This window comes from Haliotis asinina, chromosome 3, assembly GCF_037392515.1.
Source record: "Haliotis asinina isolate JCU_RB_2024 chromosome 3, JCU_Hal_asi_v2, whole genome shotgun sequence".
Classification (NCBI taxonomy): Eukaryota; Metazoa; Mollusca; class Gastropoda; order Lepetellida; family Haliotidae; genus Haliotis; species Haliotis asinina.
The window spans coordinates 78,346,059-78,361,012 of NC_090282.1; the positions used below are offsets into that span (position 1 = coordinate 78,346,059).

General features: G+C 39.3%; 1 protein-coding gene across 1 annotated transcript; it reads left to right on the forward strand.

Moving 5' to 3' along the window:
* The first annotated feature begins 6,154 nt into the window (after positions 1-6,154).
* Positions 6,155-14,057, forward strand: LOC137277104 (scavenger receptor class F member 2-like). The gene is made up of 4 exons (XM_067808768.1): positions 6,155-6,428; positions 7,664-7,758; positions 9,953-10,186; positions 11,572-14,057. Exons 2-4 carry the CDS (start codon positions 7,692-7,694, stop codon positions 12,246-12,248), a joined length of 978 nt encoding a protein of 325 aa, XP_067664869.1. The 5' UTR covers positions 6,155-6,428; positions 7,664-7,691; the 3' UTR covers positions 12,249-14,057.
* The last annotated feature ends 897 nt before the right edge of the window (positions 14,058-14,954 follow it).

A 14,954-nucleotide genomic window follows, 5' to 3' on the forward strand; every position in this document is an offset into this window, starting at 1 on the left:
ACATTTATTTTTCAACATAGTCCCGTTGTGAGTCAAGATACTTGTTCCATCTTTTCTGTCAGGCGTTGATGCCATCTCTGTTGAAGGCGCCATTTTGGTCCTCAAACCAAGCCTCAGTAGCAGCAATAAGCTCATTATCATCCTGAAATCTATGACCACGCAAGTGTTTCTTGAGATTTGGGAACACATGGTAATCACCTGGTGCCAGGTCTGGAGAGTAGGGGGGATGCGGCAAGATTTCGTACACGCATTCCTGGACAGCAGCGGCTGCAACGCGAGAGGTGTGTACTGGAGCATTGTCTTCATGTAGAAGAATACCACGTCTGATCTTGCCGCGGCGCTTCTCCTTCATTGACTGTCGCACTTGCCTCAACAAGTTAGTGCAATATTCCCCATTCATTGTTCTTCCTTTTGGTAAGTAATCTATGTGGACGACGCCTTTGCTATCCCAGAAGACTGTCGCCATTACCTTCTGCACCGATCTGGAGGCTTTGAACATTTTGGTCCTGGGAGAAGTGACATGTTTCCATTCCATGGATTCTTGTTTGCTCTCAGGATCATAGTGGTGGATCCAGGTTTCATCACAGGTTACTAGCCTAAAGTGAAAATCTTCTGGATTCTTGTATCTGGTTAGCATGGAGTTGCTTATGGTGACCCTTGTTTGCGTCATTTCATCTGTAAGCATTCTTGGAACCCATCTTGCGCACACCTTAGACATGACGAGATGTTCATGAAGAATTGTCTCGATCCGTGTGAAATGCCTGTGGTCTCCTCTAAGTCGTGGAGTGTGATTCGACGATTTTCCAGCACAAGTCTATGCACTCTGTCAATGTTTTCCTGACTAGTGTTTGTTGTTGGGCGACCTGGACGGGGGTCATCTTCAAGACTCTCTCTACGATGCTTAAATTCATTGACCCATCGTTTGATGGTAGCAGATGAAGGGGAAGACGTCCCATAAACTGCTGAAAGCCTTTCTTCATTGTTCTTCAACGAGTTTCCTTCAAGAACTAAAAACTTAACTACTGCTCTATACTCAATTTTATTCATTTTCACTGCCGTGAGGGGGGTCTCTTTCTGTCAATGTGAGCTGTTCAATAATTTCTGAGAGTAGGATACCAAAACTCATATATATCACATCAGCTACACCCCAAGGTTCAATGTCGTACCATAGGCTGTGACACCTGGGTATGAAAAATGCTCAAGGCTCAAAACTTATTGACATCCCCTCGTACATACAAGCCAGTGAGGCACACCGCTGTGTACCTTCAAGTCTGTGTACATGTCAAGTCATCTTTTGCCTAGTCGATTAGTACGAATATGATGTGTGTAACACGTGTCAGAGGCGTTTGTAGAATGTTGTGTTTAATTTCTGAAAAGGCTTGCCACATATTGGATAATAATTACCGATTTACCGTCTTCCTGTTACAAGATATTTCTGGTGTTCTCCGATATTGCTGGAATAGTGCTAAAAGCGGCGTAAAACCAATCTCACTCACCTGACATAGGAGTGGCGTTGTCCAGACTATGCTATGATATGGACAGACTAGGTTGACAAGTGGTGGCTGTCATATAAAACCTGGTATCGGACTTACCTGTGCCTTCAAACTGAGAGTATAACCCGGAGGCGTCAAATACTAAGTGTTGACCGACACCAACGATATATGCCCCTCAAACACCCATATAAGGTATGCGTGAAAGACTGAGCTCAGTCTGGTAAAGCGTGTTGTGTTATCGCCAACTGGAAACAGTTGATTCGCTGTGGAGATTGAAATACTGTGTGCAACAGCAGTGTCATGAACAACACAGAGGAAATGGCTGTGGAAACCACACCTCATATGATTGGTGAACTATTTCTTCTAAACATTGCAGCTGTTACGTTATTTGTGCCACACTGGAGGAATATAATAAATGAATATTAATCAAAACCTGTGAGATGTATGTTTGTGCCTTGGAAGGAACACTAATGGCAAAAGAAGTAATAGTCCCACGCCCGGACCACGGGGTCTAGCTTTTCACTACTCATCAATTTGGTAGACTTGAATTATATTGACCATTCCCTACACAATATATAGGCGGTGGGGTAGTCTCTTGGTTAACGTGTTCAGCTCGTCACGCTGAAAGGCCGGGTGTATTTCCCCACAAATGTACAATGTAGTAAGCCTATTTCTGGTTTCCACTGTCGTGTTATTGCCGAAATAGTGCTAAAAGCGGCGTAAAAAAACAATTTACATTTACCCATTTTCTACACAATAATCAAGCACGCTGTGGCATAACTGAAATACTGTTAAATTTGTCGTTCAAAACAAACGTTCATGATTGAACTTGTTTATGCATGTTGCCCGTCAATGTTCTTCATGTGTACAATGATACACTTTTACATTATGTACGTTTATGCTTGACGCATTCATATTGAACATAAACACACGAGGTGAACCGGTCGGGCTGCCCTTGTGTACGTGGAACATTGAGTAGTGTGTTTATTAGAAACTGAGTATTGAAAAAAATCACTTGATAGATACACTTTCAACTGAAACAGTTGTAACAAAAGAGGGAATATTACAAGGGTTCGTGCACTAACCACATACATGGGCACTCAGTTCCACACATGGGTTACTGGTCGTTACAAATGTCGGTTTCGCCACGAAGTTCAGACATGAGACCTTCATACCAGGACTCCGAAATTCATTTAGAAATTTATATAATTTGTGTAAGTTTCACTGTTAATATTTGGTTCAAATAATATGTGTCACTGAGTATCATCATTGCAGTTTGAAATATTTTCTCGTTATTATACTGGTCGTTTAGTGTATTTTCAGTAGATCACATTAAGGTTTAATTGGTACGATCAAATTTATCGAAGTAATGATGCGATCGATCGATGTTTCATTAACGTGGCCATTTCAGTTCTATGTATTCAGGTTATTGTAGTGAAAGGAAAGGGTTGATAAGAAACATAGGCATAATTACCGTAACATATTCTGGTTTATGTGCAAATGGTACGAAACCGAATTCGGCGCAAGCACACGGAAATGACGAATAATTTCCAATAATATCAAATAGACTACGGTGATATAATCATATCTTATCATGTTGACATAACTAGCTACTCTGAATCACAAATGGTCATTCCAAATTGGCGAACGCTCGGGTTAACTTAACCCACATTGCTAATGCTAAAAGTGATCAGAATGTAGTCTATGTGTTAGAAGGTTTTAAATTTGAATTAAATTAAGTTAAGTCTGGACGTAATATTATCACACAAACAAAGACTACAGACTGAACTCACTATCAGACAGATCGAATCTGGGGGCCTCCTCCTCCTCCTCCTCCTCATCATCATCATCATCGGGCAGTGGCATGTTGAGAAGATCTTCCTCAACTGCTAATGTGTCAGTTGTTTCCAAAGACAGCTCCGAAAAGAGATATGAGACTTTCATTTTTAGGGAGAGAATCCTACCCTGTTAATGATTTTTTTGTCACACCATGCTGGCCCATAATAAATACTGCATGCAAGATCCCTGTCTGTGACACAATTCAGATACTGAATGAGGGAAAATTGATACAACAATCACAAAATATCTTGACAATGCGTTTGTCTTGAGGAAAGTATGTTATGATTTACTGGGCAGTGATACCGTGACATCAGGAAAATACCTTTAAATGTATGCATGTTTTTCAAACAAAGATAAAATCTGTATTTAGCTTGTATCACTGATATTGGCGTCATAATCTTCATCAAGTTAATTCTCATCCACCGATTATTCTTGTCCTCTGCTGAAGTTGAAATTATTTAATTCAATTGACAGAACTCACTACTGTAATAACAAAACAGACACATATGATTTTAAAAGAAGTGAAATAAGAGTACTAAACTACAAAGACTGAACTTTGTACCCTTTATTTACAGTATACTGTTTTGACTGGCAGTTGTTTCACCCAGTAGAGTTGTGAAACGGGAGAGAAGATTAAAGTATAGTTTCTGCAGTTATTATTTCTAGCTTTTTTATCCTCATAAGTCATAAATAACGATGGTAGTGACGTTAAACAAGGTGCCTGGTATGGTGCTTCGGGAGAATGGAGTAAACATGCTGCCAAGGTTGACACACTGTCATGATGCTCACTGGCAATCACACTGGCATCTATAAACATAAATCAAGAGTTCACTTATCTATAAATATACAACACAATCACCAAATCAACACATTGTTTCCGTAACAGCTTTGACCACTTATTTTGGCAGTATGAGTACACTTGACAGACTTAAACAGTACATTAATACATATGCAGTCTTACCTGTAAAATAGTTGCATGAGAGTGATGGTGAGGAGTATGGAAAGACGAAGATTTGTGTAATGTGAGTGAGTGAGTGAGTGAGTGAGTGAGTGAGTGAGTGAGTGAGCGAGTTAATACTTAACGACACATGGGCAATATTCCAGCCATATCATGACAACACGTTTGATATAGAAATGAAATATGCATACACTATAAAAACCTGTCGTCTAAGGACAGAAAAGCATCTAGAATATCACAATTACAGTTAAAACTAGTGGGTAACGTTAAAACTAATATCACCATTTGAACAATACAACGTAAGAGCTTTCTGTAGATTGCCAACAACTCAGGGTAGATCGCCATACTAGGAACCATGGGGACTTACAGTACATTTGCTTCCCGCATGGACCATAGTTTGATTTACATCATCCCTTCAGCCATTACCAATTTAAGAAATCTAGCTATAAATTAAAAGACAGATATTCTACGTAAGTATAATATATACACGTCTACGAAATCACCGTCTACGAAACAGTCTGGGTTACGAATTCACCGCGTCTACAAACTGGTTCAGCCTACGAAAATACCGCCTCCCACTGAAATCCGGTCCAGGCGTGATAGGAAGACTTACGTAGTGGAGATGTTCTCGATGTTGATATCGACCAAGTCCCTTCATGATCATCGGTATCCTTTGCTTGAATACTGAATAAATGCCATACACAATATAAGCATACTGTAATTGGGACAATGCGATCATGTGCAGAAAGGAATCTGTTTTGTTCACAAGTTACTACACAGTAAAATCATAACGTAATCAGGCCGCTGGGTAGAGCCAAAAAGCAAATCTACATTATTATTTATCTCTTTTGTGATTAATAGCAGGGAAAAACTTACTTCTTGTAGTCGCAGAATTGGTCGTGCACATCGAGCATATGTTTCATCATATCGCTCTTGCTTGACCTTGTGTTTTCACGCAAGCTGTTGTATCGGCCATAATGCACTCCACTTGAGACTGGTTTCCTTCTTCTTGTATTCTCCGCTTCTTTGCTGATTCTGTCGTACTTCTTCGACCAATAACCAGAGTGAAAGTAAATCCATTTCGCCGGGTGACAGGCTTTGTTTATAAATGGGGAGCTACCCACGCTCTGTTGTTTATAAACTAGTGTTACTCTGCTCTGTATTTACGAAATAAGTGCGTTCACGACTGGCGCAACAGAGGTTACGAACCGGACAGGAATTACGGAGTATCATCCGAGCACTCATGGGAGGAAAACAACAAAAGCAACAACCGTCTAAATGGCTCCGCATTAGTGCCCCTTTAATTACTAGAGTTACATTTATAGCTGTGATAATCTGGTCGTTTTGCTGTCCTTCCTCGACAGGTGAGTTGGATGTAGCGTCCCTTTTTGAAATATTCCAACAATATCACAAAAAATGACAGATTTTATAATTTACCTTTTATTATTATAATTCAAGAACTTTTTTTCACGATTGGCTGAAATACTGCCACTGTGACGTAAAGATGCACTCACTCATAAATGCAATCCTACATATGCACGAACCCGAGAAGAACAGGGTTATTGATGTTCATTTACCCATGCTTGTCGTAAAAGGTCACTAACGGGATCGGGTGGTCACGCTAACTTAGTCGACATATGTCATCCGTTTGCGAAGGTCGATGCTCGTGTTGTTGATCACTGGATTATCTGGTCCAGACTCGATTGTTTTAAATACTAACGCCATATAGTTGGAATATTTCTTAGTGCGACGTAAAACTAAACTCACTTCCTCATTCATGCACCATATTCGCCCAATCAGATTCATTTTCCACGGGGAACTATTGACGGAACACCGCCTGCCTCAGAATCACGTTTCCATAATTATTCACAGGTCTTTATCGAAGGTGAACACCGCCCGCAATCGGTTTCCCAGACCTCCCATCAAGGAACGGCCGTCACATAACCTGTCTGTAGTAAGCTGTATCGGCACTTCATCATACACAATTGCGAGATGTATGTGGAGTAATCTTTAAAGATTCCCAGGCTGTGCTTACTCTAACTACGACGACGGACCACCGACAAGACCGCTGGAAGAATGGGCGCTGTTTTGATGCAAGTGCCAAGATCTGGATTTTAATCGTTGTTCAGTCGTTCTAGGTGAGGATATTGACAATCATGACAGTCGCAGAATAAGTATATAGAAGGTGACAGGAACACGTGCTAGAAACTACGATCTGTTGACATCCTATGTCAAACAGTTACTAATGCGATCTTCGGTCAAGGGACATAGATCGATTACAACTCTGATAGACATGTTTGTTGATTTTACCAAGTAGTTACCTTGTGGAAACGAATACCAGTTTGGATAGATTTGAGGGAGTGTATTTATAAGGTAAATGTTTACGTGTTGGCGCAGTAAGATGAAATTATTACAAACACAATGAAGATAGAATGATAAGTAATGATGTTCTCGGTATTGGGCGCTGTTCGGTTGAAAATGTGACGGATCGTCAGCGTGTATTGATCGCGTGCTTCCGAATACCAAACCAGGTCAATAAGAAACGAGCGATGACTCATTGGTGTGATGAAGTACAAACTGTACACTTTGGATAAACGTTTTCTGTTCGCTGAATGTGTATGTGTGTAAGTGTATATATGCAATTATACAACAATTACGTGTATGAGTGTAAATATGTATGTACGGTTGCCCAGCAATTGCGGGTATGTGTGTAAATATGTATGTACAGTGCTATACCAATTACGCTTATGTGTGTAAATGTGTGTGTACAGATATACATCATTTACGTATATGTGTACAAATATGCATCTAGTTATACAGCCATTAGGTGTATGTGTGTAAATGCGTATGTACAGTTATACAGCAGTTACTTGTATATGTGTAAATATGTGTGTACAGTTACGCAGCAATTACATTATATGTGTGCAAATATTCATATAGCTATACAGGCATTAGGTGTATGTGTGTAAATGTGTATGTACAGTTATACAACAATCACGTGTATGTGTTCAAATGTGCACTTACAGTTATGAAACAATCACGTAAACGTGTATGTAGTTATACAGCAGTTATAATATAGTTGTCAATAGCAGCACGGTTAGCATTATAGCATTAATATGTGTCAATAGCAGCGCATATATATAATGTGTGTACTTTGTTCTTTGCCTGGTAACTACCTAAACTGATTCTTGTGGTTATCATAATGATATATCTCACGTGTCTCCTCTTCCATATCATCTAAACTGTATCAATCAACTAAAAGTTTATCTCCCAACAATGGTTATTGCATCCCGAAACAACTGTCCCCGCAGAGCACAAAGAGGTGAACATACTTTGCACGAGGCATTTACACCAGCGGTTGTTTATTTCACAGATTCTACATCACGGTTTGAAAATAAGGGATGTCCAAGTGGTACCTTGTCCTGGGACTAACAGTGGTGCTGTTTGAAGAAGTGTCAGCAGCAGGAAGTATGCAACTATTTTCTCTAGCATGTATTGGAGGAGCATGCTGCAGCAAGAGATAAAATAAGTTGTATTTTTATCCTCAGGCTACTTAGAATGAGTGAGTGAGTTTTAGTTTTACGCCGCACTCAGCAATATTCCAGCTATATGGCGGCGGTCTGTAAATAATCGAGTCTGGACCAGACAATCCAGTGATCAACAACATGAACATCGATCTGCGTACTTGGGAACCGATGACATGTGTCAACCAAGTCAGCGAGCCTGACCACCCGATCCCGTTAGTCGCCTTTTACGACAAGCTGAGTCGCCTTTAATAGCAAGCATGGGTTGCTGAAGGCCTATTCTACCCCGGAACCTTTACGGGTCTCAGGCTACTTAGAAGTTCTAGGTGCTTTAAATTAGAAAATATAACTACTCTCTTTTTAGTTTTACGGACCTTTACCGTTGATTCAGTACCGCTAAATATTCTATTGTGCAGTCTTAAATCAAAGATAAAAGGTCCTCAAAACTGAAAAAAGATGAGCTTTATTTTTATGCTTCTCTGTTATACGAAAAAACACAAAAAGATTATATAACTGTACAGGACATGAAGGGGATTTTTCCTGGAAATTTCTTAGGATCGTCCAGTTGCGTCACAGGTTATGAGTTAAATAAGACATTTTCAACTACATTGATATCAATGCTTTATTTCAGGAACCAATATGATCGTATTTGTAAGAAGTAGCATGAACACGTTACTCCACACCGTGATTTTTCTCAAGGCAATTCTTTCTCCTCAAACTGTCATATAATCACCTCTTTTACTGTCTTTTGTCGATTACCTTGTATGACAGTAAGTAATACTGCCGACACGATGTGAAAACACTAACTCACAATTAATCTCAGTTGCATGACAAACGACCAATTACAACAGTGAACTCGCTAAATTTAGTCACGGAAGTAATTATTGATAACCACGCTGCTCCTGACAATTTTGGATGGACCTGACATGCCAGTTGTTACTTTGGAATGTACGAGGGTTGAGTAATACCGACGGGTCGGAAGCGGACATGTTAGGACGTGTGTTGTCGACCTCATGCCCGTTCTATCTGGACAGTTTGACTGTCGCTTTTGCGCTATTGGCGAATCAGTGTTATATGAGGACAAACTCGAGCAGTGTTGTGCCCAGTAATCGTTCCCTTGGTTCCATCCCCCCACGAGTTGTAGAAACGACACGACGTCTACTATTTTCCAATTATCAAATGTGAAACGAATTATCGTTATCTGCAGAATTTTCTAGCTTCAAAGTCTGTTTAGTGGGACTGGGATAAAAAAAATCATTTTCAAACCATTCGCGTTATATACCAAAACATCAAAGTAGAGTTGGCCGATGTCCGACATGGTTGTTTGCAAACAAAAGGGTAAAAGAGTTCACTGTATTCATACACGGTCAATGAGTCATTTTAAATAGCGGTCCTTCATCTGCCTTTTAAATGAGTATTTGATGATCTCCCAGTCAAACAGAATCTAGCATCACACGATGACGTACTAGAATGCATTATTGGTTGACTTCGATACTGGCTCTTTGTGTGTCAAGGACACAGCAGGTTTACCATTTCTCTAATCGTTGGTTTTTCTGCCAGAAATATGCAACATCTTTATGTTTATTTTGGGTACTGTGGGTTTGCTTTACAGTCACCTCAATTCTCCCATTGATAATCAATATCTTTGACATCACGCCCTAGGTGTCATCACCAAGCCGAGATGCCGGGTCAAGAATCTCCCCCTCAGTACCTCATGCCTGTCTGATCTTACTAAACATGATACGAAGGAAGTGGGGATGGGGCTTGTGGTGGAGTGTCAGCCTTCTATCCAATCAGTTCACCATTGTCAGAATAATTCGATGTAGACCAGTTGATACTGCTGTCTTCAGTACAAGATCTAATATGAGCATTGCTGGTCCTTGGTACTTTTGCCATGTTAACACCACGAACAACACTTGGCTCCATCATCCCTATGGAGACACGAAAGATATCAATATAGGAATCAATATCAATACCAATCACTGCAATGGATGACAACTGATCCCATGGGTAAAATGTCCTCGTCACTGACGCTACCATCTTGTTCGCGATGCGATGTAAACATCAAAACGTTCAATCCTTTTCATCAATGGTAGTATGACATTGACTATACATTCACAATTTTCTTTCCTTTTCAGATTGTACAGAGAACTGTGCATTGTGCCACAACGGCTGTTTTGCTTGCAACGAAGGCTATTACAAGATTGATGGAAAGTGTGAACAATGCAATCCGAATTGTGAGAGATGTTATAGCACCGGCCTGTGTTATTTCGAGTGTAAGGATGGTTGGTATGGCCTGTCTTGTGCACATGCATGTACCTGTAGTTACGGTATCTGCGACAGGTACACTGGGTCTTGTCCTTACCAAACAGGTAAGTGCACAATGTATTATTAATATGACAATGTATACATGTCGGTAATAATATACACCTTGTAGAAGAAAGAAGAAAATGTCAGTGGTGCGGCCCCTGGCTGGAACACACCAGCAGTCGTTAAATAGCGAAACTTGAACTATATTTCACCTTAGGCTATATACACAACAGACATATGTGTTAACAAAGCCCTATAAACAGACAATAGCGACAACATGTCTACTTAAATCTAAAAAAAATTGAGACATTCTTAGTTTGAAATATATCATTTAACATGCAGCTGTATATGAGTATAATCTTCTTTCTTAAAGTGACAGGCGTGGCGAGTGACAATTGACAAGTTTATTTGAGGTCTCATGGCCCATAGTGCTCAGATGCGAAAAGCATCATAAAGTGCGCAAGATATATTGATCTACAATGCATGACTAAACGGTTGGCACTTCTTTGGGAAAACAATATCTTCTTCTCACGAACAGAATGTGTTGTTGACATTAATGAAACAAATTTATCATGAGGTGGATTGTTATAACATTGTTGTACAAAATGTTCTCTTGTAATGAGGACATAACGGTAAGGAAATGAAATTCATCTCCAACACATGATAGCTGGTTAATAAAATCTTCTAAACAAGGTAGAAACTAAACACTAAATTTATATATACTAGTATACAATGCAAGACTAATTAACATGATGCATGTGTGTAGCGGGAACAGTGGTATCATCTTTATGAGAACAGAATTTGTTGTTGACATTAATTAGATTAAGTTGTCATGAGATAAGATCGTAACATTATTATTATTATTATTATTGTTATTATATTCAACAGAGCAGGCATCATACTTCGAGCATAACATAACATAAATTGCATTTGACAAGAATGACTAGATGTAAACTGGATCAATCAAAATTTGCATTTATCGGGCAAATGTTGGAATAGTATTCAGTGTAAGTGTCGATTTGTATATTCCTATTGAATCTGCTATTGTTGGATGATTTCATATCTGAATGCCATTTCGTTACATGTACATGATGAGCTAAAAGACTATTCTTCTCTCTAAGTTTAATTGGCTTTCTGTCCTCACTAAAACAAGATTTACCCATTCATCAAAATTCTGATTTCATTAATCATTAGTAGGATAAATGGTTATTCTCGTCACGATATAGCTGAACTCACACGCTCACTCATTGTATCTCCACCTCTTCAAACCATGCCGCAAAACACACGTATCATGTAGAGATACGGATTTACTGACATCTCCGCACTTGATACAAGTAAACGAGACTGACATTGTAAGAAGCATTTTTGATATGTTGGCGTCAAGATTCAGACTTTGGTCGTTTGTTTTCCATTATGTATAATTGAGAAGTGTTTATTGTTTCCACAGATCCACCAGATTCTAGTTCACACGATCATGAAGACTACGATGATGATGTCTATGCTGGAAAAGTACTTGGTATCCTCGCCTTACCTCTCGGAATGGTGGTAATATGTTGCTGCGCCATGAAAAGGAAAAAGAATCCGGATGGGGAGGCAGATGATACCACAGATATAATTCCTCCATCTCAAAAGTTATTACCGGGACAGACTCCGATTACAACGAGGTCAGCCAATTTAACCTATCCTAATTTTTTCGCGGGTAATAACGTAATGGGCCCTCCACAACGATGGGACTTTGCACCGTCACCTTGCTCCACATACAGTGGTCAACAAACGGACATAGCACCACCACTCTGCACCACGTATAGTGGACAACAGACAGACCAAACACCATCACCGACACCTTGCCCTACATATAGTGGACAACAGACTGGCCAAACACCATCACAGACACCTTGCCCTACATACAGTGGACAACAGAGAGACTCAACACCACCATCTTGCGCTACGTATAGTGATCAACAGACAGACTCAGTACCATCACCTTGCCCCACATATAGCGGAGAACAAACGGACATTGGATTGCCACCTGCCTACACGGCAAGAACAAACATGCCACCACCGCCTTCATATGAATCTCTTTTTGATACAAAGAAAGAACACATCGATGAACCATTTACGTGAGTAATGCTCCAAAGTAAGAGCACATTCATATAACAAATACATTGTGCAACATCCATTCTGTGGATGACTACCATTGACTGTGCAAGGGTGGAAATGCCAGAATACTCACAAAGCCAGGTGTAGTCACACACAGAGACCAGCACCCGTTAATAATATAAAACATAACTTCTCTTTTGTGTCATCATGTGCGCTCTGTCTATACTTCGTATTGAAAGGTTAGACTCACTAGTGTAAATATAGCCACTTACTTCAGGCAATTCTAACTATTTTTAAAAAATATTCCATATTGTTTAAAGGTACTGTCTATAACATCTTGGTATCAATGTATGATAGGTTGTCAGCCTGTGTTAGAACATCTAAAGGTCTGTCAAGCTATTTTGATTGTAGTATAGGTACTAGGCAGGGCTGCATCCTCAGTCCCCAACTGTTTATTATCTTCATTAATCAGCTCATGCAAAGTATGGAGCAATTTGGCGGCCGTGGTGTATTTATTTCACCTAACGTTAATAACCTATATGCTCTAATGTTTGCGGATGATGTTTCCTCAGTCTCAGATACAGCATTCCAGCTACAGAAGAAGATTCATGGCCTTGAGAATTTTTGTCGAGTCACTGGTATGAAGGTCAATATTGATAAGACTAAGGTTATTGTGTTCAGAAATAGTGGGCCCCTTAGACAGTATGAAAAGTGGTTTCTTTTTGGGCAAAAGCTGGAAGTTGTTTCATACTACAGGTATTTGGGTATCGTGTTTACTCCTAGGTTAGTGTGGACTAAAGCTCACACTACTCTTGCATCACAAGCCAATAAAGCCGTTATGGCTATCTTTAGATTCCAAAAACGTGTAGGTTTTCTGTCATGTGCAGATCTTTTTAGAATATTTGATGCTATGGTAAAACCGATTCTCTGCTACGGTTCAGAAATTTGGGGTGTTACCCACTGTAAAATCATCGAACAAATACAGATAAAAACATGTAAATATTTCTTAAAAGTTGGTAAAAATACTTGCAACAACATGGCACTAGGTGAATGTGGCAGATTCCCTCTTCAGCTTACTTATATGTCAAGGGCAGTTAAATATTGGTGTAGACTTTTAACTCTCCCAAGTTGTAGGTTGCCCCACCAGTGTTATTTAATGCTAAAGTCACTAGATGAATCTGGACGAACGACTTGGGCATCTCATATCAAGAATATATTATATAGACTTGGGTTTGGCTTTGTCTGGATTGCACAGGATATTGGTAATATTGATGTCTTCATGTCTGTTTTTAAACAAAGACTATCTGATAATCTTTCACAAGACTGGTTCTCATCGCTACATAATACAACCAAGTGTTCTAATTATATACTCTTTAAGTCCACCTTGAATGTCGAATCTTATCTCTCTATAGATATTGCCCCATATTTGAGAAATTCTTCAACAAAATTTAGATGCGGCAAATATAAACTTTGTTCTGAGACTGGCAGATACAACAATATCCCTTATGATTCAAGATTCTGTCACTTTTGCTATCAAAAGAATTTGTATGTAATTGAAGATGAAATACATGTTTTACTTTATTGTAAAGCCTACCTAGACATAAGAAAAAAGTTTCTGGATAAATACTTGAAACACCCTATATCACAACACAGTTTTATAAACATTATGACTTCAAAAAATATAGATGTTATAAAAAACGTATGCCTATTTTTATATAATGTTGGGAAAATAAGAGATTCTGATGTATTTAGATAAACGCATGTAAATTCTAATTATACCTATGTTTGTATTTTGGGCCACTGGCCTATTACTGAATAAAATGTCTGTCTGTCTGTCTGTCTGTCTGTCTGTTTACACATGATCTGATGAATTGTGAAAGAAATTCGTAATAAAGAAAAGGTTATAAAATATAAACTTTCGACCTGTGTCAACATTTCCGTTTGTTTCCATATGTCTTGAGAAGGTCGTAACTGCACAGATCAAACACCACTTGGAGATAAATCAACTTGGAGAGTCCTTCCAGTCACCATACAAAATATCCAATAGCACAGAAACAGCCCTTGTTAGAGTTCAAAATGACATTTAGATAGATATGGGTCAACGGAAAGTAACAGCTCTAGCTTCTTCTGTTTTGTCAAGTGACTTTGACACTATCGACTACAAAATTCTACTTCACAGAACTGAGACTCGTATCGATGTAACTGGCACAGGCCTCAAGTGCATTCAGTCCCATCTCTCTGACCGTAAAAGGTCAGTTAAAATCCATGATGCCTACTCTAAACAATCAGTCCTGTTTTGGAATTCTGTTTTTTGCGTTTCTATGGCAAAGAGCTCCAGTTTGACAGAATTTGGAGGGTTTGTCCTTTGTCGGACCCGAACTTTAAAACTGTTCACTATTTCTTCATCAACCTTGGCATATGGATAGGTCTGGTTGTGTACCGATGCCTTTCGGTAGTTTTGGAATTCTCAGCTCAGTAAAATGTGTTTTGTGCTTCCATTCCATCAGTAAGCTTCAACTGAATTTGGTGGTAGTGTTGTCCTCTTTGAAGCAGAAAATGAAAAACCTTTCATTACTCTCCACTTTACCATATACTAGTACACACCAATACATTTAACATCATCATAACTTGTAGACATATCCATGAAGTGTATATTGTCAGTGCGGGGGATATTGATGACTTTGTTTATATTGCATTGTTCTAATTTGAGTGAGTGAGTGAGTTTAGTTT